The 24,191-nt window shown below is 39.3% G+C and overlaps 1 protein-coding gene across 1 annotated transcript in view; it reads left to right on the top strand.

The window, feature by feature from the left end:
- Positions 1-24,191, top strand: part of Vps36 (vacuolar protein sorting 36 homolog) — a 35,233-nt gene that overhangs the window by 6,806 nt on the left and 4,236 nt on the right. Inside the window, 9 exon segments of the mRNA XM_008849129.3 lie at positions 1,499-1,567; positions 6,839-6,909; positions 9,696-9,810; positions 10,921-11,010; positions 11,637-11,723; positions 17,916-17,948; positions 18,060-18,137; positions 19,622-19,756; positions 22,571-22,636. Coding sequence (XP_008847351.1) covers positions 1,499-1,567; positions 6,839-6,909; positions 9,696-9,810; positions 10,921-11,010; positions 11,637-11,723; positions 17,916-17,948; positions 18,060-18,137; positions 19,622-19,756; positions 22,571-22,636 — 744 coding nt within the window.

The raw sequence follows: 24,191 nt of genomic DNA, 5'->3' as shown, positions 1-24,191 counted from the left end.
ATACTCGATTCATCTAGAATTAGTTTTGGTGAAGTGTATTAAGTGTAAAATCAAACTTTCCCTCTTCTGTTGGGGAAAAAAACCCAGTTTTCTCAGTGCCAGTTACTGGATTTCCATCACTATCTGCTGTATTTATTTACAACTATTTCTGGATATCCTTATTTAAAGACTTAACTTTTTGGGGGGGGGGGTCTTTTTGAGACAGGGCCTCCCTGTAGCCCCAGCTGTCCTGGAACTCACTATGTAGACCAGGCTGGCATTGAACTCACAGAGATCTGCCTGCCTCTGCCTCCCGAGTGCTGGGATTAAAGGCATGCACCACCACTCCGGGCAAGACTTAACATTTTTTACAAGTGTTGTATATGAATAATCTCAATGTAAAACCATCTAATCAATTTTATAGAGTAAAAAGAGGGGCTGAAGAGGTAGCTCAGTGGTTAAGAGTGTGTTGTATTCTTCCAAAGGACCTAAGTTTGGTTTCCTAGCACCCATGTCAGGTGACTCATAACCTCCTGTAACTCCAGCTCCAGGGGCTCTGGCACCCTCTTCTGGTCTTCACAGGCACCTGCACTTACATGCACAGACACACACATACACACAATTAAAAATATTTATTTTATGTGTATGAGTGTATTGCCTGCAAGTATGTAAGTGCACCTGTGTCATGCAGTGTCCTTGGAAGTCAGAAAAGGGCGTTGGATCCCCTGGAACTTGAGTTAGAGACAGTTGTTAGCCTCCATGTGGGTGCTGGAAACCAAACCTGGGTCCTCTACAAGAGCAGTCAGTGCTTTTAACTGTGGAATCAACTCTCCAGCCCCACAAATCTCTTTTTTAAAAAAGGATCCTTTGCTTCTTTTCTGGCGTAATCATTGTTAACAGCTTACTGTATATTTACTTTAGACTTTTTTTTTTTTTTTTTTTCCTGAGACAGGATCTCACTATGTAGTCCTAGATGGCCTGGAGCTTGCTATATAGACCAAGCTAGCTTTGAACTCAGAGATGCCTGCTTCTGCCTCCTGCATGCTGGTACTAAAGGCATGTGCTATCATGCCTGGCCCATTTTAGACATTTTATTACTCACATATAGATTTATATATACATACACACACATATAAAACATGTTTTGTTGGAGGATTTCATTATATGTAATATGTGTAAATTCCTTTTTTCCCATCAAGTCTGTTTTAGCATTCCATGACAGCTTATACAGTTCTACCTCATCAAGCTTTTAGTCTTGGCATGTGTACCATACTATAGATGGATTTTATGTAACTACTCCCTGTTTGTTATACATCTAGGTCATTTCCAATTTTCCCATAATTCTATAATGGATGTATATGTAGCTATGAAGTGTATAGCATTGCTTCTTTTTAAATTTGTGATATACTTAGTTCTAAAATGCTTAACAATTAATTTCATATTTGTGGCTAATGGATAAGGAAGCCTGGCCAATATGGAGTGATACTAATAATATTTTATAATGATCTTATCGTTTTAGATAAAATTTGATGCCGGGACTCTTCTCCTTAGTACACACCGACTGATTTGGAGAGATCAGAAAAATCATGTAAGATACAGCTTTTAAACACCACTCCAGGTTTTACTTCATTAATTAATTGATTTTGTGTGTTGCATATGTGAATTGGAGCCCAGAGCATTGGCTATGCTGCATGGTTTACCACTGGACTGTACCTTAAAGGTTTTAAGTCAATCCTTTCTTTTCCATCCCTCCCTCCCTTCCTTACCTCCCTCTCTCCCTCTCTCCATCCCTTCATTCTTTCCTTCTTTCCTTCCTTTCTTTTTTGGTTCTGAAACAAGGTCTTACTCTATAGGTCAGGCTGGCCTTGAACTTACTATGTAATTCAAGCTGGCCTCTCTCAATCTGTGACTTAGCTTCTAGATTATTTTTGTTGTTCAGTTTTGGCTTTCCCTCTTATTTAGCAAAATTGTAAATGACTGCAGTCTATTTTCTTTTAAAGAATGTTAAAGTAGCTGGGTGTGGTGGTACACACCTTTAATTTCAGCACTTGGGAGGCAGAGGCAGGCGGATCTCTGAGTTTGAGGCCAGCCTGGTCTACATAGTGAGTTCCAGGCCAGCCAGCGGGGGCTACAGGGAGACCCTGCCTCAGAAAGACAAAGAAAACAACAACAACAACAACAACAACAACAAAAACGTTAAAGTAGTGTGTCCCGTGAGATCTATGGAGTGTAGAGAGAGAAGTTAGGGTGTCTTCCTCATTCAACTCTATAAAGGTCTTGAGTCATTGGGGAGTCACAGAAATTTATTTTTTTACTATTTTTTATTTTTGAGATAGGATCTCATGTTGATTGGTGAGCAGACATGAGTAAATGTTGCCACAAGTAAGCTTAGAGCAGTCCCCATCACCAGCACAGTGCAGTGGGACTGCTACAGAGTTCCAGGAAAGAAACCTCCTGAGTAGGCCTTACTCTGAAGCCCAAGTTCTATTCTTTTAATCGTTTTTAAATGTTTTGTTTATTGTTATTATTATTATTTTATTTTATTTTATATTTTGGTCTTTTTGAGACAGGGTCTCCCTGTAGCCCCAGCTGTCTTGGAACTCACTATGTAGACCAGGCTGGCCTTGAACTCACAGAGCTCCTCCTGCCTCTGCCTCCCGAGTGCTGGGATTAAAGGTGTGTGTCACCATGCCTGGCTTTTGTTTATAATTTTTATTTTATGTGTATGAGTATACTGTCTGCATGTATATAAGTGTACCTGTGTTCTATAATGCCCATGGAGGTTAGAAGAGGGTATTGAAGCCCCGGGAACTAGAGTTAGAAGCAGTTGTTAGCCCCCATGTGAGTGCTGAGAATCGAACCAGGTCCTCTGCAAGAGCAGTCAGCTCTCTTAACCGCTGAACCATCTCCCGCGCACCCAGTCTATTTTTTATTTTATATGTATATTTTGCTAACATGTATATAACTGTATGCATGCAGTGCCTGCCAGAGGCCAGAAGAGGGCATCAGATCCTTTAGTGAGCTGTCATGTGGGTGTTGGAAATTGAACCAGGTCCTCTGCAAGAGCAGCCAGTGCTTTTAACCACTGAGACGTCTTTCCAGCTCAAAGGCCAAATTCTTCACCAGAAGAGTTGAGGAAGATTAGGGTGTTGGGGGGTATGTGTGTGTCTTGGTGGCTTGAAGCATCACAGAGGAAAGCTCACAAAATGCTAACAAATGTTGAAGTGTATTTAATGTTTTAAGCTATTCTAGTTAATAAAAGAATTAAAAAATTGTATAATTATTATTATTTTGCAATCTCTAATGAAGTCACAGATCTAGGCAATGACTGTCAGTAGCTGCCAACACTATAGAGAGAGAGAGAAAGAGAGAGAGAGAGAGAATATGAGAGAGAATGAGAGAATGTACCTACTGATGGAAATGCATTTTGTGTGTGTGTGTGTGTGTGTGTGTGTGTGTATATGTGTGTGTGTGTGTGTATACTGTGTACTTATGGGTGGAAATACACCCCCTTTGAAATATTCTCATGAAAAACAAAGCCTTCCACTTATAATAATTTATGGGAATACATAGGATTACAATCATGTTACTACTGTGCAGTCAGGCAAACTATGTCCTGTAGGATGAACTACCAGCTTCTTCAAAAAGAAGTAGGAATTAAGATAAAAAAAATAAACCCAGGTACTTCAATTTAGTGGTAGAATACTTGCTTAGCATGTACAAGGCTCTGTGTTACCTTATTTCTTTTTTTTCTTTTTTCTTTTGGTCCTACTGTATAGTCCTGGTTGGTCTGGAACTCAGTATGTAGCCCAGGCTGGCCTCAGTCTCACAGAGATCTGCCTGCCTCAGCCTCCTGAGTGGTGGGATTAAGGTGTGCATCACCATACCTGGCTTATTCCAGAGAGCTTTTGCTTGAAAGTACATTTGCTCCATTAATTTCAGTTCTGTCAGTAAGATAAGCCATCTATGTTCTTATTTTCCTACTTATTCGCCCTCCTGTGAAATTTGATTGATTGATTTTTGGTACTGGTGGTATTCTGAGGGTCTGTAACATGCTAAGCATAGATTGACCTCTTAGCTATACTTCCAAGATCATGCAATTTTAATAGCAAGATGAACTGTAGGCTGTAGTGTATCCTCTGAAAGGGCACTGACCAATGCAATATTTGACCATTTGTTCCCCAAGAACCATTTTTGCACTCTTAGGGGATGACATTATCTCTTCTGAGACTGTATTCATTCAACTATTACGTGTATAATTCTTTTAAAAGGAGAAAGATGAGATGACCTTTAGTTAGTTGATAACTTAGTAGTAGTGTGACTCTTTGGCTATGGTATACAGAGACCAGTTAGACAGGGAAGACAGGAGAAGATTGAAGAGAAGATGGACATGACTGAGATGGGCATGACTGATGAACCTTTTCTCCAAGTCTCCAAGCATGGTGATTTGACTTGTCACACAAGGTAGAGGGAGAGAGCTGACTTCTGTAAGTCTGATCTCCACAAATGGGCTATGGTAGACATGTACCTGTGCACGTACACACACATATACAAAATAAATAAATTATAAAAGAAATAAAGTGAAACCCATTAATTTGTATAATTAATACATGCTTAATAATTAAGAGGCCAATTTTGGATCCTTAGACCTATTATATACTAGTCATATATGATGATTTAAATTAAAGTAATTGTTTTTTTATTATTTATTTAATTTTTGTTTTTTGACTTTTTTTTTAATGTGTATGAGTATTTTGCTTGCACATAAGTGCATCTATGCCTTGCAATGCCTGCAGAGGCCAGAAGAGGGCATTGGATCCCCTGGAACTGGAGTTACAGGTTGTTGTTAGCTGCCCTGTGGGTACAGGAATTGAACCTGGGTTCTCTGCAATAGCAGCCAGTGCTGTTAACCACTGAGCTGTCTCTCCAGCCCTATTTATTTATTTATTTATTTATTTATTTATTTATTTAAAGGTTTCACTTTGTTTCTCAGGGTGACTTTGAACGCCTAGGCTCAAGCAGTCCTCCTCATCCTCCCAAAGCTGAGATTATAGGCATGTGCCACTACATGCAGCCTTCTAAAATACTTTAAAAAAAAAACTATTTTTAGTAATAAAGGGAAGCTTCATCTGTATTTGTTAGTATTTTCTCTTAAAAATGTTTATTCGTAGGCTGGGTGTGGTGGCGCACACCTTTAATCCCAGCACTTGGGAGGCAGAGACAGGTGGATCTCTGTGAGTTCAAGGCCAGCCTAGTCTACATTAGTGAGTTCCAGGCCAGCTGGGGTTACAGGGAGACCCTGTCTCAAAAAGGCAGAGAAAAAAAAGTTTATTTGTGTTTGGGTATCTACATAAAGTGTGGAAAATTAGAAAGAAGAAAAATCACCCATTAATGCACTCCTTAACATTGCTTTATCTGTTTATTTTGTTGTTCTTTCATACAAGAAAATTATACCAGAAAGTTTTCATAGGGCTGAAGAGATGGCTTTGAGCTTCCAGAGGACCTGAGTTAAATTCCCAGCAATCATGTTGGGCAGCTCACAGCTACTACTAACTCCAAGTCCCGAGGGATCCAACACCTCTGGCTTCTGTGGGCACCTACACTCAGATGCATATAGCCACATGGAGACACACATATACACATAGTTAAGAATAAGAATAAATCTTTAAAAAAAAAGTTTTAAAAGTTTTAGAGATGGCTCAGCGGTTAAGAACACTGGTTGTTCTTGCAGAAGACCTGGGTTCAAATCCCAGCAGCTAAGGACTGTCCATAACTCCAGTCCCAGGGGATCCTACAGCCTCTTCTGTCCTCCTCAGGCATTGCACAACACAGGTGCACTTACCTACATGCAGACAATACACGCATACACATAAAATAAAAATAATAAAATATTTTTAAAAAACTTTTTAAAAAAAAGTTTTCATAAGTATTACATGTAGAAACTATATATACTATAAAAAGATAGTTACAACTGTTTTTATTTTACTTTCAAAGTTTTATCATTTATGCATGTGTCTTCGTGTGTGTGTGTGTGTGTGTGTGTGTGTGTGTGTGTGTGCGCGCGCGCGCGCGCACGCGCGTGCGCGCATGTCTGTCTGTGCATGCAGGTTTCCGAGGAGGCCCTTAAGAGGCCAGCTAATTCCCTGGAACTGGAGTTACAGATGGTTGTAAGCTGCCCAATGTGGGTGCTGGGAACTGAATTCCAGTCCTCTGTAAGAGCAGCAAGTGCTCTTAACTGCTGAGCCATCTCATCAGCCACATTTTACTTTATTTTTTGAGACAGGTTCTTAATGTTTAGCTCAGGCTAGCCATGAACCCCCTATCCTCCTGTCTCAATTCACATATGCTGACATTAGAGAGGTGCCCACCATGCTGGCTTGCTTTTAATTACTATTTATTTATTTAATTTATATTTTGTGTCTGTGTGTATGAGTATGGGTGCCTGAGGAGTCAGAGGACAACTTTGGAATCGGTTTTCTTCCACCATGTGAGTCCCAGAGATTGAACTCAGGTTGTCAGGCTCAGCGTGGCAGGTGCCTTTACCCATTGGCCCCTCCTGCCACCTCTAAACCTGATTTTAAAACTCTTAGGTTCTTCTGCGCACCAAAATGCCACTACGGAGTTGTTTTAACGTAAATTTTCCTTAATTTAAGGAGACTGGAAGTACAGCTATGGAAGCATGCTTGCTAAGTAGGTGCAAGTTCCTGGGTTGCTTTCCCAGCCCTGACAAAAAAAAGAAAATGTCTCTTTAAGGAATAAAGCAGCGTTGTTATTTTTCAGTACCTTAGGGGTGTATGGCATGCTAATGCCATTGGGCTGCTGGCATGTGTAATAGATCTCTTTCTCGATTTCCTCCTAGGAGTGCTGCATGGCCATTCCTCTGTCCCAGATTGTGTTTATTGAGGAACAGGCGGCTGGAATTGGGAAGAGGTAAGGTCTATGTATTAACAAAAGCTATTTTATTGCTCAGGAGGTCCCTTAAGAAGGTTATTTTTCTACCTTATGCTCATTCTTAAATGCCTGAAAAAAGTACTAAGGTTTGCTGTAATGTCTTTATGTGACCCTGCTCTCCTGTCTGTTTCCAAAGATGTTTGGCTTGCCTATGTGTGCCTGGTATTCACTGCAAACTCAGAAACGCTTCACCTGAGGGAAAGAACTGACTTTGTTTTTAGGCCGGGGGTATAATTCAGTGGTATAGTCGTTATTTAACATGCTTAAAACCCTGAGTTCAATCCCTAGTACGCCCCGCAACACACAAAGTTAGAGTATTTACCTACAAACTAATGTCTTATTTTTAAAAAATTGCTCCATTGGGAATAAATTCATTGATAAGTCATGTTAATGTTTTGTTTTTATTGCTTGTTTTCTGAGATAGGGTTTTACTACATAGCTGAGGCTGGTTTCAAACTCAGCAATCTTCCTGCCTCAACCCCACAAGTGCTGGGATTACAGGAGAGCACCACCACACACAGCTTAACTTAAAAAATTTATTTTTTGGAATTTGATATATGAGTATGGTAGTTGCATGATTTCCACCCTTCCCAGTTCCCCTCCAGCTTCTCCTATGCCCCCCCACTAACTTAAGTAGTTTTTAGAGTTTTTAGCCGCTTCTCCCATAATTACCATTACATTGATTTAAAGACATAACATTTTAAAGATTTACTTTGTGTGTGTGTGTGTGTGTGTGTGTGTATGTGTGTGCATGCGCATACGTGTGCCTGTGTGTGTGTGTGTGTGTGTGTGTGTGTGTGTGTGTATGTGTGTGCATGCGCATACATGTGTGAGTGTAGGTGCTTGTGAAGTCCAGAAAAGTGTGTTGGCCCCCTGGAACCAGAATTACAGGTAGTTGTGAGCTGCCCAATATTGGTGCTGGAAACCAAACTTGGGTCCTCTGCCATATTTATACACATCTTTAAACTCAAGTTGCTTTTTTCATAAGTTTAGAATTTAATGAAATGTGATAATTGAATGGGTCAATAAAAATAGCTGGAAAATTGACATGTCTTTTTTAAAAGTTATTTATTTGCTTAGGTTTTTTTGAGACAGCTGGTCTGGAACTCACTGTATAAACCAGGCTGGCTTTGATCTCACAAAGGCCTGCCTGCTTCTGCCACTGGAGTGCTGAGATAAAGGCCTGTACCATTATGCTCGATTTATTTATTTTTATTTTATGTGTATGTGTGTTTTGCTTGCATGTATGTAGGTGTACCATGTGTGTACAATGCCTGTGGAGGCCAGAAGAGGGTGTCAGATCTCCTGAAACTGAAGTTATAGATGTTAGCTCCCATGTGGATGCTAGGAATCAAACCTTAGTCCTTTGCAAGAACAGCCAGTGCTCGTAACTGATGAACCATCTCTCTAGCCCCTGACATGGCTTTTTTATGCTTACTTGAGAATTTCGAAAATTTATTTTGTACCATAGTGTCATAGCTTTTCATCGCTTTTTTTCATGTAACATTTTAGATTATGCAATATTTAGATCCTTCACTTGATGATTGATTCTGAACAAGCCTATGTTTCCGCTTACATAATTTACTACTCACCTGTGTTAAAGGTGTTCAGCACAAAGGAACAGATGAGGAGTCCTTGCAAGGCTGGCCCCAATTTACTAACCAGAGCATGTTATATTGAGGAGGCCCAAGTTAAGGTGTTTAAATTTATAGTGACATTTAGATAGCATATAGGCCCAAAGAAAAATGAAATTGTTCAACAGGCACATCATGTTATAAAGAAAAGGCTTTAGGGCTCAGGGTGGAGCTTAGTGCTGAAGTGCTAACAGACTAAACATCCAGGATATTTTGATTATGAGGTTTTGGTTTTCTATTGGGAAAAAGGAAGAAGACATGCTCATAAATCTGAGCCAATATGATAGTATTTTTAATAGCTGAGAAGATAAAGGTAGTCATAAAAATAATAGTAGCTTATGTTCCCAGGGTGGCAGTGTTTTGATTCTCGTTTTTGTTGCTGGGGCTCCTTTTAGGTCATGCTGCTGACTGAGTGGCATTTTTCCACTAATGACACTGTAGAATGTTAGTTTTGGATGGGATTTTATTAAAATAGCAGCTGACCAGCTTTGGAGATGGTGTCTCCACATGGTGAACACCAGCTTCCACATGTAGTTTTCAAATAAGTCTGGTGATGACTCTGTAGATGGAAAACCCTAGTCATAAACCACTCAAAGTTTTATCAACTTATTTTGAACTAATTTTATTTTCTAAAAATATTTTATTATTTATGTATTTTATGTGTATGAGTGTACTGCTTCCATGTATGTAAGTGTACCTGTGCTATGCAATACCCATGGAGGTCGGAGGAGGGCATCAGATTCCCCTAGAACTGGAGTTATGGTTATGGTCAGTGCTCATAACGGCTGAGCCATCTCTCCATCCCTTTGAATTCACTTTTAAAAACCATATTTTTGGGTGCTGGAGAGATGATGGCTCAGCAGTTAAAAGCACTAGCTGCTCTTGCAGAGGACCCAGGTTCAATTCCCAGTACCTATATGGTGGCTAACAATCACCTGTAACTCCAGTTCAAGGGGATCCAGTGGCCTCTTCTGACCTCTGTGGGCATGGTACCATGCAGGTGCACTTATATACATGTAGGCAATACAGTCATCCACATAAAATTAAAATAAAATCTTTTTTAAAAAAGTTATAAAAAATAGAATTAGTGATTTTTGTAAAAGACAGTCAATGTATTTGCTTTTTCTTTAGTGCCAAAATAGTGGTTCACCTGCACCCAGCTCCTTCTAATAAGGAACCTGGTCCCTTCCAGAGCAGTAAGAATTCCTATATCAAACTCTCCTTCAAAGAACATGGCCAGATTGAGGTAAGTTTCTGAGTGAATAAAACTGGAATAGAATAAAATTGGAATAGAAAAGTGTGCGTGTGTAGACATGATAGAGGGCAGTATTATTCATCATACCGGGTTTTACCACATTTTTACAATAAAATCTTTAATGTCTTAAGCCTTATCAGGAAGTGGAAAGCAGGAGAGTGTGGTTATAGGAATCAGAGGCTGTGATGCTAAGTGATGCCATTCTGCAACTGGTAAGGCTTATACTGTTTAGTTTGATTGAACGCAGAACGTAATGTCAGAAGTATTAAGCTGATGTTGCATCTGAAAGCTAACCAGCCTTAAATCAGGAGGTGGATCTGGATTAACTCCACACAAATCTAATTACTCAAGTAGGGTGCTCTGGTGTAGTAGTTTTTATGGTCTGATTAGTAAGTTGCTGTTCAGTTGCTGCATATACAGATGTGTTTTTGTCTCCTTCAATAGCACATTGTTTTCTGTACACCTCACTGGGTGTTTCTCACATAGTAGTCCCTAAACCAATAGAAGTGACTGGAAAGTTATTTTCATTGTAGTTGAAAAACATGATTTTTAGTGAGCCTAGCCACATTTTTCCCTTAATTTTGTTTTTGTTTTTTGAGACAGAGTATCATATAGCCCAGGGTGGCTTTGAATTCAATGTGTAGCTGAGGGTGGCCTTGAACTTCTGATCCTCCTGTCTCCTACATTCTGGGATTACAAGTGTGTGCCAGTAAGGACTTTTGCCTTCAGATTTTAGCTAGACAGATCATTCTCTGCTTCTTTAGTGGAAAATGGTTGTATGTATTTCTGTGTATGTTTCAGTATAGACTGATACTAGTCCACATACCCAGAATTGTTTAAAGTAAGGCTGTTTATTTCATTGTCACTCATCTCTGTTGAGAGTACTCCACTTTCTATAGAAAGTCAGTTCCTATGTGTGTGTTTTGATTCCTTTGTGCTTTCTGAAGTTCATCCAAGAAAACAACTTCCTGTGGTTTCCTTTGATGTCTCTGAGAATTCTAGACTTGTTGAAAATGGCTGAACGGAAGTTTATAAAGAAATGTTAAGAACTAATATGTGTGAGAATGCTGCCACCTGACTGACTCAATGTGCACACAACAGTTTTACAGGCGTTTATCTGAGGAAATGACACAGAGAAGATGGGAGAATATGCCAGTTTCCCAGTCATTGCAAACAAGTAAAGGACCCCAGGTATTTAAAAACCTTGTCAATGTAGTGTCTTCTTTTCTCTGATTTTCTTTTCTTTCTTTTCTTTTCTGTTTTGTTCTGTTCTGTTTTGTTTTGTTTTGTTTTGTTTGAGACAAGGTGACCTAGTGTTTCCATCTCTACTTACAAATCCAGTAAGAAGACTCTAATCATAAACTTATCAAGAACAAAATAGTAGTTTTCTGTTTAAAAAATGAATGTTCATAGCAATTAGTCTGAATCAGTGACTGACTATGGACAGATACTCAAATGTGAGAAAATAGCTTGATTAGTAGCTATCAAGTGCTAAAATTTTAGCTATAGTTTTTTATACATTTGAGACCCTATTAAATATCTAATACATGATAGATTGCCAAAAAATAAGGAATAGGAAGTTTAATTCATACCTAAAATACAGAGCAAAATATGCCATTGGTTATATATTTATTTTTCTTTAATATTTGAAGGTCATTATGTGTTGCTAGAAACAGACAATGTTTTGAAAGGAAGCTAGATGTAATTGTGTGCTCTTTTCTTTGTGGGCCCTTTCTCACCTTTGAAAAGCTTTGCTTCTTTCCCATGCTGTGTATTTTATGATCTACTTCTTTTCCTTTCATTTTTTTTTTTTTCAGCCAGGAAGAGTAAGAGCTGTAGGAATCGTAGGTATTGAAAGGAAACTTGAAGAAAAAAGAAAGGAAACCGACAAAAACATTTCTGAGGTAACCTTAAACAGCTTCCGGTCATCTATTTTTTTTTTTTAAACCCTTTTGTGTTTATTGTTTTGAATATAGCTCTAACTTTTTCTGTTCTGTAGTTTAGAATATATTTAGTGTGCCTAAAGAACAGTCTCTTGTTCCCTATATATCGTATTTTAACTAAACCATGTTTTAAAAGCTTTTTCTCCTGGGCGTGGTGGCGCACACCTTTAATCTGAGCACTCAGGAGGCAAGCAGCAGATCTGTGAGGCCAGCGTGGTCTACGTAGTGAGTTCTAGGCCAGCTGGGGCTACAGGGAGACCCTGTCTCAAAGAAACAAAAAGCTTTTTATAAAAATAAATAAGAAATAAACACAGTTGTTTCTTGTTAGAAAATATCATAGACTGTTATATATACATCTTTAAAGATGTAATTGATTGAAGAATACTCCTAATGAACTCCAGGTTTTTCTGTATAGTTATTTTGAAAGTTGGGTTAATTTAGTTGAGGGAAGAATGCTGTCACATGGCCGCTATCCCTAGTTAACTGCTGCATGTTCTATACTTAACTGCTTGGGGCTAGTCTGAGACGGGAAGAATGGCTCAGACCAGCCTGTCACTTCTTAGGGACAACCCTGAGCATGTGCATTACAGTGCTTCTAAAGCTTCATCACAAGGAACTTCAAATGAAGGAGCAAGAGCTAGTTAAAGCCAGTTGTGATTAAATTCTGTAATTCATTAATACATTTGAGCATATCACTTGTATGTTAGTCAACTTTGTGTTACTGTAACAATAACAGGTAATCAACTCATAAAGAGGAAAGGTTTGTTTTGCATCATACTTTTGACAGTTTCAGTCCATGATTTCTTGATCCCATTGTGTTATCCCAAAGCAAGTAGTTACTGAATACTTATCCTGGGTTACTATTTCAAAATGCAGGTTATTGTTGAATCGGAGGGTATTTGACCTATTATTGTCCCTGGTGTAGGCTGTACCAGTTGCAGAGCTGTGGTAAAGTTTCACATATTCTTTGGGCCTGTGTATTTCCTGAGCATCCTGAGCTGGATGCAGAGGCTGGTCAGGCCCAGGTTCAGTCCCTTTGGCAAGTCTGGAGGTGAAGCTGCCTATCATCAAGAGGCATGCTGCACTGCCCTTTGTCATATTTGTTAGTGTTCAGGATCCCCTGGTTCATTGGTGGTTGCCAGTGATGAGTCTCTGCTTGCTTCTCTTGCATTGGCTGGAACGCTTTTCAAGGAGCTCTTGCTGCTTCTCTTCATCTCCTACTTGGTTTTCCGCTGACATAGTTCATATAGGGAAGGCAGCACGGTGCTTTTTCTTTTATCCCCAGAACAATTCATTCATTCCTTACCATCTTCCAAAGTAGGTTTTCTTAGCATCACAAACTTTAATATATTGCTGTATTTTGGTTCATTGCAATTGCTTATTCTCTTTGAAGCTGACTGTCTATTTGGACAGTAGAAGCCCTTGAAGTTGGTGGCTAAATCTTTTGACATAGTCTGGAATGGGAGAAGTTCCAGGACCATCTTGCGTATTTCCTACCTGAGATCTGGAATCAAACTATATTTAACTGAAAAGCTCCTTTTTTTTTTTTTTTTTTTTTAAAGTGGAAAACACTATTCTAAAACCACAGTCTGTACCCATTGGTCTTGTGTTGATCTGTGCTCTCAGGACTCTTCAGAGGGAAGGGCTAGAGTGTTGTTATGTGGCATCCTCTTGGGCTCTTGGCATATGCTTTCAATTCCAGTCAGGATAACACTTCAGATAATTACTGAAGCTGCTGAAAGGAAATTTTTGTGTATGTTTCCATGTTTTTGTGTTTAAGGGGTATGCTGTATCTATCCCATGAGAACCTCCTCTCTGCACACATTCCCTCACCCTGCAGCTCTGATGTAGTCTCAGTCTCAGGTGGTGTTGCTGCTGATCTCCCCAACAATGAGTCTCTTTCATTCTCCAGTAAGAGCTGTCCTTGTGCCTGGCAGGTCTCTCTCTCTCTCTCTCTCTCTCTCTCTCTCTCTCTCTCTCTCTCTCTCTCTCTCTCTCCTCTCCCTTTCCTCACTCTCCTTTCTTTGTGGTGAGACAGGGTCTTATTTTGTAGCCCAGCCTGGACTTGAGCTCATGGCAATCTTGCCTCGACTTCCCAAGCACTAGGATGTTTACATTCCACACACTGAAAGTCAGTTTTGTTGGACTTAAAATTCTTGATTTGGCCTAGGACTGTGGCTCAATGGTAAGGTGGTTGACTCTGCGTTTAACTTCTCTCACCAGAAAAACAGATATTAATTCAACTGGGTTTTGTTTAGATCTCCTTTCTTGGATTGCCTTCAGTCTGCTGCTTCAACTGTGTGTGTCATGAAGTGTTACCAAAGACTGGTGGAAATCTAATGGTTTCTTCTTTAAAAGGCACCGGCTGATTTTCCCAAGTAGATGAAAGTAGTTTTCATTTTCTCTGAAGCACAGTGATTTTACTAGAATGCGCCCATGTGCTAGTATTCCAGATTCTTAGTCACAGATTCACAAAGTAATTTTTCAATATGTAGTTTCAGAAGTGTTTTTAGTTTCAAGGAAATTTTCTATATTATAAATTTCAAGGAGTGCCTTGATTCCCCCCTCCCCAGGTGACTGTTAGTGGCATAGCGCACTGCCTCTCTTCACAGCTTCTGACTTCCTTTCAAATGCTACTTCTTTCTTTCTCTTTCTTTCTTTCTTTCTTTCTTTCTTTCTTTCTTTCTTTCTTTCTTTCTTTCTTTCTTTCTTTCTTTCATTTCTTTTTTAAGTTTTCCTCTTTTCCTGCTTTCTCTTAAATTATTATGTTTGTTGACTCTTGTGTGCTGTCTAGTGTACCTTTTTTTTTTTTTTGTCTTTTTGAGATAGGCTCGCCCTGTAGCCCCAGCTGTCCTTGAACTCACAGAAATCCACCTGCTTTCTCAGTGCTAGGATTAAAGGTGTGCGCCACCACACCCAGCCTTTTTTTTTCAGTTCTATTACCTGCTCCTCATTCTCCCTACCCCTCTGCCTCCTTCCATCCCTCTTCCTCTCCCTCCCTGTTTTTGACCCCCCCTCCCAACTTTATTTTCTTCTGTTTCTGAGGGAGGGTCATACTGTGTATCCCTGGCTGACCTGGAACTTGCCCAAGCTAGCCTCAAATCCAGGCTCCCTCTACCTCAACCTCACAGTGCTGTAATCACAGGAGTGCACTGCCACATCAAGCTTTTAGCTTATTTTAAAATAAAATCTTCTGGGGCTGGAGAGATTGCTCAGTGGTTAAGAGCACTAACCTCTTAACCTCTTAGAGGTTCGAATCCCAGCACCACATGGTGGCTAACAATGTCTATAACTCCAGTTCCAGGGGATCCAATGCCCTCTTCTGACCTCTAAGGGGTCTTTACACACATACAGGCAATACACTCATATACATATACATAAAATAAAAATAAATTAACAAAATATTTTAAAATAAAAGCTTCCATTTTGAACTGCCACAGACACATCTCTCTAGCCTGCTTTCCTTGGTACAGTGCTGTTCTGATCCATTTTCCTTATACCGTGTGTGGTATTTGACCTTGATCTTCTGTTGCGGCTCATTTTCATGTGAAGTATTTTCCTGAACATTTAGAGGAAGGCCTAGTTGGAGGTAGCTTTCTTACTCTACACAGCCTACTCCCTCCTCAGCCATTTCCATAGAGTGTAGAAATAAAATAGTGGTGACTTGATTTGCTGTTTTTTTCCCTCCTCTTCTATTCCCTGGTTGTACCTGGACTTTTTCCTTTCTCAGTATCGTTCCTGCCTTGCTCACTTCTGATTCCTTTCGTAGTAGTTTCTCCCTAGCTTAGGCTCCTGTCTTGGAAGGGAAGCCTGGCAGGCCAGTTTGAAGGATTCATAGGTTCTTCATGCCCTGCAGTTGGGACTGGGGCCTCTTGGACCCACCCATTGTTTAAAAATTTCATTTAATTTTGTGTTACACTCAAAAGTTTTTCTTAGCTTACGAAATGAGTTATTCTAGTTCAGTCCAGTTTTCACGGATTCGCACCGCTCAGAACTCTCCAGGTGCGTCATGTTTTGTCATACAGATTGCTGATTTATTTAGCAAATAGTCTTGTTTTCCACCTGTGGGTCCAGCATTGAAGGCTCCAAATACTGTGGTGGTACACTAGACAGACAGGCTTCATTGGCAGTGTGAGAAATGCCCTTTGAGGAGAAAATCCAGGCTATGGAAGGACCATCGTATGGTCCTTCATGTAGATTGGGGTCAAGGAAGGCTTGCTAACAGCAGGAGAACGGAATTGAAGGCCTGGGAGATGAGTAGGTGTTAGCAATGACCAACAGGGACAAGAAGGATCCAGGGAGGGGAAAGGATACGCAAAGGCATAGAGTCAAGAGTATTAAAACAGGAAATTGAAGAAAATGTGAATAGTTACTGAAATGGATACATAAAGTAGTGATGGCGAGTCAGTAAGAAACAGTGCTGGAGAGCAGCACAGGTGTCTGTGGCTTAAAAACAGGCACCATTTTTCTCAAAACTGCAGTGGAAATTTGACTGTAGGTGTTCTGCAAACTGGCAGACCAAATAATAAATTGGACATGTACATCTATCTGGTCTTAATTTTTATTGCAGATACCTTTTCTACACATTTTTTTTGACAGTTGGCTAATTCTAATTTTTAGAATAATAAAAATAAGTGAGGACGGTTTTGTTTGTTCTTTATAATTACATAAAATATTTTATAGCCAAATTCTTTTAAGGCACTATGATATTTATATTTGTTTTTTCTTGATTATAAGCCATAAAGAATGTATTCTATATAAACTCAGTATTTCATTTTTTTCTATGAAAACTTAATACAATAAAGTAATTTGTCATATAAAATTTGTCATACTAGTTTTATTTACACAAGTAAAAGAAATGTATTATTTCATGTAGTCAGTGTAAGAAGTCCAGTCTGCACAATGTGTTTGTATTTTATTTTTGCAACTAGGTTGGTATGCAATTTGCCCCATATAAATGCTAGAATTGACTTAGTGTCAGAGGTGGTGCCCAGAGCTTCCCATAAAGGGCTTCCTGCATCTGTGGCTCTTGCTGATAAGAATCCAGTGTCTAAGCCTTTTGTTTATCTGAGGAAATTCCTGTTAGGTGTGTGCACATTCCCTTTTGTTTTCAGTATTATCTTAGTGAGCTGGCTAAGAATCTTACATGACATGCTGTTCTTTGAGCAAAACGCTTTTGCAGGTGGGGGATACTTTCCTACAGATGGGCATAGCTGATCAGAGCCACGATTATGTATGTCCAACTACTATATGGAGTGAGTTTTCACTTAATGACAAGGTGTTTCATTTGATTTTCAAAAATGACATCTGTGAATATCAGTTAGACAAGAAGTTCTACAGTGGAAGTATATTTTCAACAACCCGAAATAATTTATTAGGAACATATTTGACTAAGTTTGAAGAAGTCTTTAATGTGGACATTTGCTGTAGTGGTTTTAGATATGTTTGGGTGGCATTTGAATACTTTTTGTGCACTAGCCACCATGTTCAAAGCTACAAGTTCAATCCTTTAACATTCAGAGACCAAGGCTCAGTCAGTTAAATTATTCATTCATTACAACCAAATGACTGTGCCCAAAAAGCTATTAATTTTTGCAGCTGGGCATTACCAATTTCAACCAGGAAAGATTTTCACAAAGTCTTTGCTTTTTGATTGCCTATCAGGAAAAACCAGAGATTTTTTTCCTTTGGTATTTGATCTCCTATCAGGAAAAAAGAGTGACTTTTTCTTTTGTTTTTCATTTCCTGTCAGGAAAAACTAGTAAGTTTTTTTTTTTTTTTTTCAGTGCTAGGGATGGAACAACTTAGGACCTCATAAATGCTAGGAAAGTGCTCTACCATTCACCCCAAACCCAGAATTTCTTATTTGTGTCAAGTAACAGTAAATAAGATTCTATGACTTGTTATTTATGTTATCTTTTTGTTTAATTAATACTATTTTCTCTTGGAAAATTTGAAGTTTGGTTGCAGTTTCTTTGAGAAAGTTTATGATTTTTTAGTCAAAGTGGATTTTTTACATGAGGTAGATGTGTTTCTTACAGCATAATTTATTAATAAATTGATATATGTAAGAAAATGTTATAAGTCTGTCATTACTTCAAAACATTTTGATTTTTTCAAGATGTCAACACAAACTCTCATTTCTCATTTCAGGCCTTTGAAGACCTTAGCAAGCTCATGATCAAGGTACATGTCATTTCTGCCTCTCACATGCAGCCATGATGATCTTGAAAACAGATTTTGTTAGAAGAAGATTCTTTGGGGATGTTATTCCTCTTTAGCCTTTTCTTTTGACAGGCTAAGGAAATGGTGGAGCTATCAAAATCAATTGCTAATAAAATTAAAGAGAAGCAAGGAGACATCACAGAAGATGAGGTAAAGATGCTTTTTCTATTGTTAAAGGCATTAGAAGCCAGGTTATAGTACACCAGTAATGCAGTGATGTTCTTCCTTCTTCTTCCCCTTTCCCTCTTACCCTCTCTTTTCTCCCTTTGGATTGAAACCAGGGCCATCCTACTACTAAGCTACACTTGTACCCCTCGCAACCCGTTTTTTTTCTTTCTTTTTTTTTTTTTTAACATTTTATTATTTTTATTTTATATGTATGAGTGTACTGCCTGCATGTATAAGCATACCCATGTCTTGCAGTGCCCACGGAGGTCAGGAGAAGGCATCGAATTCCCCTGGAACTGGAGTTACAGATAGTTGTTAGCTGCCATGTGGGTGTTGGGACTTGAACTTGGGTCCTTTGCAAGAGCAGCCAGTGCTCTTAACTGCCAAGGCATTCCTCCAGCCCCCAATTTGCTTTTTTTTTAAAAAAAAATTTTATTATATTTATTTATTTATTATTGAGAGTTGAATTGGTTCTCTCCTTCAACTATGTGGGCCCCAGGCACTGAACTCAGTGTTTAGGCTTGGTGGCACTGAGCCATCCCATAGGCCCTGCTTTCTTGTATTATTTATTGTTTGTTGTTTGTTTTGTTTATTTTTGGGGGGGTTTTTTTGGTTTGTTTATTTTTGAGACAAGGTCTCCTAGTAGCCCCAGCTGGCCTGGAACTTGCTATGTAGACCAAGCTGGTCTCTATTTTACAGAGATCTGCCTGCCTCTGCCTCTGGAGAGCTGGGATTAAGGGCATGTGCCACCACACCTTGCTAGGCCCTGCTTTCTTAATGTAATGTTTATATTTTATTTTTTTGTGGTCTTTTTGAGACAAAGTTTCACCATATAATACTGGCTGGCCTGAAACTTGCAATGTGGACCAGGCTTGCCTTGATCTCACAGAGATTCACCTGCCTCTGCCTCCAGAGTGCTGGGATTAAAGGCATACCACTATGCCCAGCATGTTTTTATTTCCTGTATGTGAAAATGCTAAGGAGAACGTAGACGTAAACTTTTTGCTAGTTTTAGTAGGAATCGATATTATTTCAGTGCCTTTTCTTACAGTATAGAAAATAACACTATTGAAATGATAAAAGAATAATAGTTTATATATGCCCCTCTTTGATGTCTGCCTCATTAAATTTGTCTATAATCTGGTCATAACCATTTGTCCTAAGTTTTCAGTTTTAGCATTTGGTTAGTATTAAACATAGCGTAATTATTTTCTAACTTTTCCCTCATATAAAACTTAAGAAATGAACAGAATATGAGAGATCAAGATAGAAAAAAGGAAAATAATTTGATTTCTTGCAAGAAACCACTAAGTCATCTACTGCCTTGTAGCTCACAGCATAGAAACACAGTAGAAGACATGGGTATGTAGAGAAGTAACTGAGCCAAACCGAAAAGGGTTTCAAATGTTGGAGGAGAGGCTTAACTCTACAGTCTACTGATGCATTTCTCCCCTCTCTTATTGTAGACCATCAGGTTTAAGTCCTACTTGCTGAGCATGGGAATAGCCAACCCAGTTACCAGGGAAACATATGGCTCAGGCACACAGTACCACATGCAGCTAGCCAAACAATTGGCTGGAATATTGCAGGCACCTTTAGAGGTAAGGTAAAACCAAACCTCAGTGTATTTTCAAATCTGTGTTAAATTATTTCCACATCATCAGAAATCTAGGTAATCTAACTCCTTTCATGATGTGGTCATGTTATTTTTTTCTTTCAGGAATATTAGAACTTAGTATACTTAGTTTTTGTTTATAATCTTCAAAATTGCTTTCAGTTCCCATTTCAGATGTTTGTACTTTTTAGCTTTTAAAAAAAATTTTATTATTTTTATTTTATGTGTATGTGTGTATTCCCTGCATGTAGGTAAGTGCACCCGTGTCGTGCAATGCCCTTGGAGGTTAGAAGAGGCTGCTGGATCTCCTGGGACTGGAGTTATGAACAGTTGTTAGCTGCCATGTGGGTGCTGGGATTCGAACCTGGGTCTTCTGCAAGAACAACTAGTGTTCTTAACCGCTGAGCCATCTCTCAGCCCAGATATTTATAATTTTCTAAATTTGTTTGATGGGAAGTTTTTCTTTTAAAAAACTCTTTCTCTATATAAATAAATTGTTTCTATCTAGGTTGTGGGGGTTTTTTGGTCTTTTGGAACTTGCTATGTAGTGCAGGCTGGCCTCAAACTCAGAGATCCACCTGCGCCTGCCTCTGCCTCCCAAGGGCTGGGATTAAAGGTGCATGCCACTACACTGGGCTTCCTATCTAGGTTTTTGTTTTGTTTTTTGTTTTTTGTTTTTTTTTTGGTCTTTTTGAGACAGGGTCTCCCTGTAGCCCCAGCTGTCCTGGAACTCACTATGTAGACCAGGCTGGCCTTAAATTCACAGAGACCCGCCTGCCTCTGCCTCCTGAGTGCTGGGATTAAAGGCGTGCGCCACCACTCATGGCCCTATCTAGGTTTTTAAAGACAGGATCTTGCTTGTAACCCAGGCTGGTCAGAAACTTACCAGATCTCCTGCCCCTGCCTCCCTAAGGGCTGGGATTTTCTGCATGTACCACCATAACTGGCTATATCTAGTCTTTTAGTGTATTGTTAATAATTTCATAAAACAGATTCATCAAGTATGACAGTATTCAGTTGATCAAAACTTTGCTAAAGCACTTTTAAGGAATATTTCAAACATATGTCAAAATAACATAACAAATCCTTATGTGCCCATCACCTGCGTGTATTTATAAATTAGCCTCCACTCAAAGTTATTTTAAAGCAAATTTCAGATACCACATGACTTTATCTGTAAGTATGCTAATACCTATAATGATAAAAAACTCCTTTAAACACAGCTACAATCCCATTTCACACTTAAAACAGTGTTTTAATATCTTTACTATCTAATGTGTTGACATTCACATTTTCTCTTCTTTTGAAATCTCAATACATTACAGCTGGTTTACTTCTCTCTTAAATTTGGGATTTTTTTGTAGCTGTTCTTTTGTTTCAGTTTGGGTTTTGGGTTTTGGTGATGAAGGTCAAACGTAGGGCCTTATACATGCTTGGCAAGTATTCTACCACTAAACCACAGCCTAGCCCCTGGGTTTATTTTTTATTTTAATTCCTACTTCTTTTTGAAGAAACTAGCAGTTTGTACTACAGGACAGAGTTTGACTATGATATTAACATGCTTGTAATCCTATGTATTCCTGTAAACTGTTGTAAATGGAAGGCTTTTTTATGAAAAGAATATTTCATAGGAGATAGTGTGCATTTCCATCAGCAGATATATATTAACATACTATCGGGGAGAGGGAGAGAGAGAAAGAGAGAGAGAGAGAGAGAGAGAGAGAGAGAGATTGATTGTTGGCAGCCATTGACAGCAACTACCTAAATCTGTTACTTCATTACCATTGACAGCAATTGCCTAAATCTTTTACTTCATTAGAGATCACAAAATGATAATATTTAATTGTATACTTTCTTCATTATTAACTGGAGTAACTTAAAACATTAAATATACTTCAACTTCTGTTAGCATTGGATGAGCCTTTCTCTGTGAGGCTTTAAGGCCCAGGACACCCCTCCCCCAAACACTGATAGTCTACCCCTCAACTCTTCTACTGATGACTCTGGCCTTCAGGGTAAAGCCTACTCAGGGAGGTTTACTTTCTCCAGAACTTTGTAGTAGCCCCACTGCACTGTGCTGGTGGTGTGGGCAGCCTAAGGCTTGTCTGTGGCAACATTTACTTGTGTCTACTAACTGACTAATGTCAGTCCACAGTTTATCAAGGCTGAGAGTTTGGCAGACACTCTGGTTCCTCTTAAGTGGTAATGCCTCATGCCAACCTTCCCGCAGTAAGCAGGGTGATACTTGTTGAAACTGATCCATGGTGGTGCATGCTGTTGGCATCACCCTGGCCTCTTGGTGCTCCTGCTGCTGCCAATGCACTGCGGCTGTTGGCTATGTGGTCTCTTAAGTTTGCAGGTCTTTCTTAGCCTGAATGACCTGGCTGCTGCTCGAGAAACGAAATATACCTTTTGAAACATGATATAGTGCTCCTCTTTTCATTTAAGTACTGAAGTCCAGGTATGGAATTTGCAGTGTCTTACGGTTTCTGAATAGTTTCTCCTGTGTTTAAATGCAACTTTTAAAAAAATGTTTTAATTTTTACTTTTGAGACAGGGTCTCACTCTGTAACCCTGTCTGGCCTGGAATTCACTATGTAGACCAGATTAACCTTGAACTCACAGAGACCCACCTAGCTCTGCCTCTGGAGTGCTGGGATTAAGGCCTGTGCCACTATGCGGCTTAAAAAACAATATTTTGGGAAGAACTTCCCAAGAAATTCTCTGATTTGTGATTTCAGTAAGATTATGATTTCTGCTAAGAAATATATAACTTGTTTTTAATCTCCTATTTTGACAGGAACGAGGGGGAATAATGTCCCTCACAGAGGTGTACTGTTTAGTAAACCGAGCTCGAGGAATGGAAGTAAGCATAGAGTATTTAGATAATCTTTAAAAATTTTTTCATTTATTTATATTTTATGTGTATGAGTATTTTGCCTGTATGTATATAAGCGTACCATGTTGTGCAGTGCCCAAGGAGACCAGAAGAGGGCATTGGGTCCCCTGGAACTGGAATTACAGATGGTTGTCAGCTTCCATGTGGGTGTTGGGAACTGAACCTGGGTCTTCTGCAAGAGTAACCAGTGCCCTTAGCCACCGAGCCAGCTTTCAGCCCTAATTGAAGAATCTTTTAGTTAAATATAGACCTTTGTGATAAAATGCAAATTCCTCTTTAGTGAACAGTTTGAGGAAGGTTGTAAATATCAAAGCTATTTTCAAAAGCAGTGTGCAGGGAAAAGAAGATTGATGTGGGTAGAAGTAGATTCTGTTCGTGGTTGTCCTAGTGAGTCACTGAGTGTCCTTGAGTGGTGTTCTTCAACGGCCTAGAACTCAGTTTTGCTACCTTTAAGGTTTGGACTGAGTGGTGCCTTTCAGCTCTAAGTTCTGGGTGTTGTAGTGAATGGAAGCCTTTTCTCTGTAGTATTTAACTCTTTTGCATGAACTCAGTTGGACTCAGAGTCCTTTGTAGATAAGGGGCAAGCCACCTTACTTTGGTTGTGTATCGGCAGGACCTGTTCTCTGTCACTCCTGGTGTCTGAGGCTTTCCTAGCGCTCATTGTGCCTCAGCAGTCCAATGCAGACTTGTGTCAGTAGTCACTTCCATGTGAATGACTCACATACAAGTCTTACTAACCCTCACTCAAAGTCCCATGAGTGCAGTCTCTGTTCTGTTTTATTTGAACAGTCATCTTAACTGCCTTCAGTGAGTACTTACTGTCTACCAGGCACACAGTACCTGTTACCTTACTTACCCTCTGTCACTCAGTGGGTGTCTGCTTTTATTATTCCCACCTTGGGGATAGCTTGAGGATGAGGAAATTAAAATGTAGAGTAGATAATTTGATTGAAGTCACACCCAGTGACAGTGGTTTGACCAGTGTTTGTACTCAGGCCTGGCTGCCTCCGGAACCATCTCATATGACTCAAAGATGTGCTGATTTTTTTTTTTTAAATATATTATTTATTTATTTACTTTGAGGAAATTAAAATGTAGAGTAGATAATTTGATTGAAGTCACACCCAGTGACAGTGGTTTGACCAGTGTTTGTACTCAGGCCTGGCTGCCTCCGGAACCATCTCATATGACTCAAAGCTGTGCTGATTTTTTTTTTTTAAATATATTATTTATTTATTTACTTATTTTTTAAAAATTTATTATTTTTATTTTATGTGTATGTGTGTATTGCCTGTGTGTAGGTAAGTGCACCCATGTCGTGCAATGCCTGCGGCAGGCAGAAGAGGTTGTCTGATTCCCCTGGAACTGGAGTTACGGACAGTTGTTAGCTGCCATGTGGGTGCTGGGATTTGAACCTGGGTCTTCTGCAAGAACACTGTTCTTAACCACTGAGCCATCTCTCCAGCCCCTTGATCTATTTCTTTATGAACAAATTTTGTATGCTCATAACTGTTATATCCAT

Source organism: Nannospalax galili, unplaced genomic scaffold (assembly GCF_000622305.1).
Source record: "Nannospalax galili isolate Female #2095 unplaced genomic scaffold, S.galili_v1.0 scaffold140, whole genome shotgun sequence".
Lineage (NCBI taxonomy): Eukaryota > Metazoa > Chordata > Mammalia > Rodentia > Spalacidae > Nannospalax > Nannospalax galili.
The sequence above is the reverse complement of the archived record's forward strand: the minus strand, read 5'-3'. Positions and strand labels throughout refer to the sequence as shown.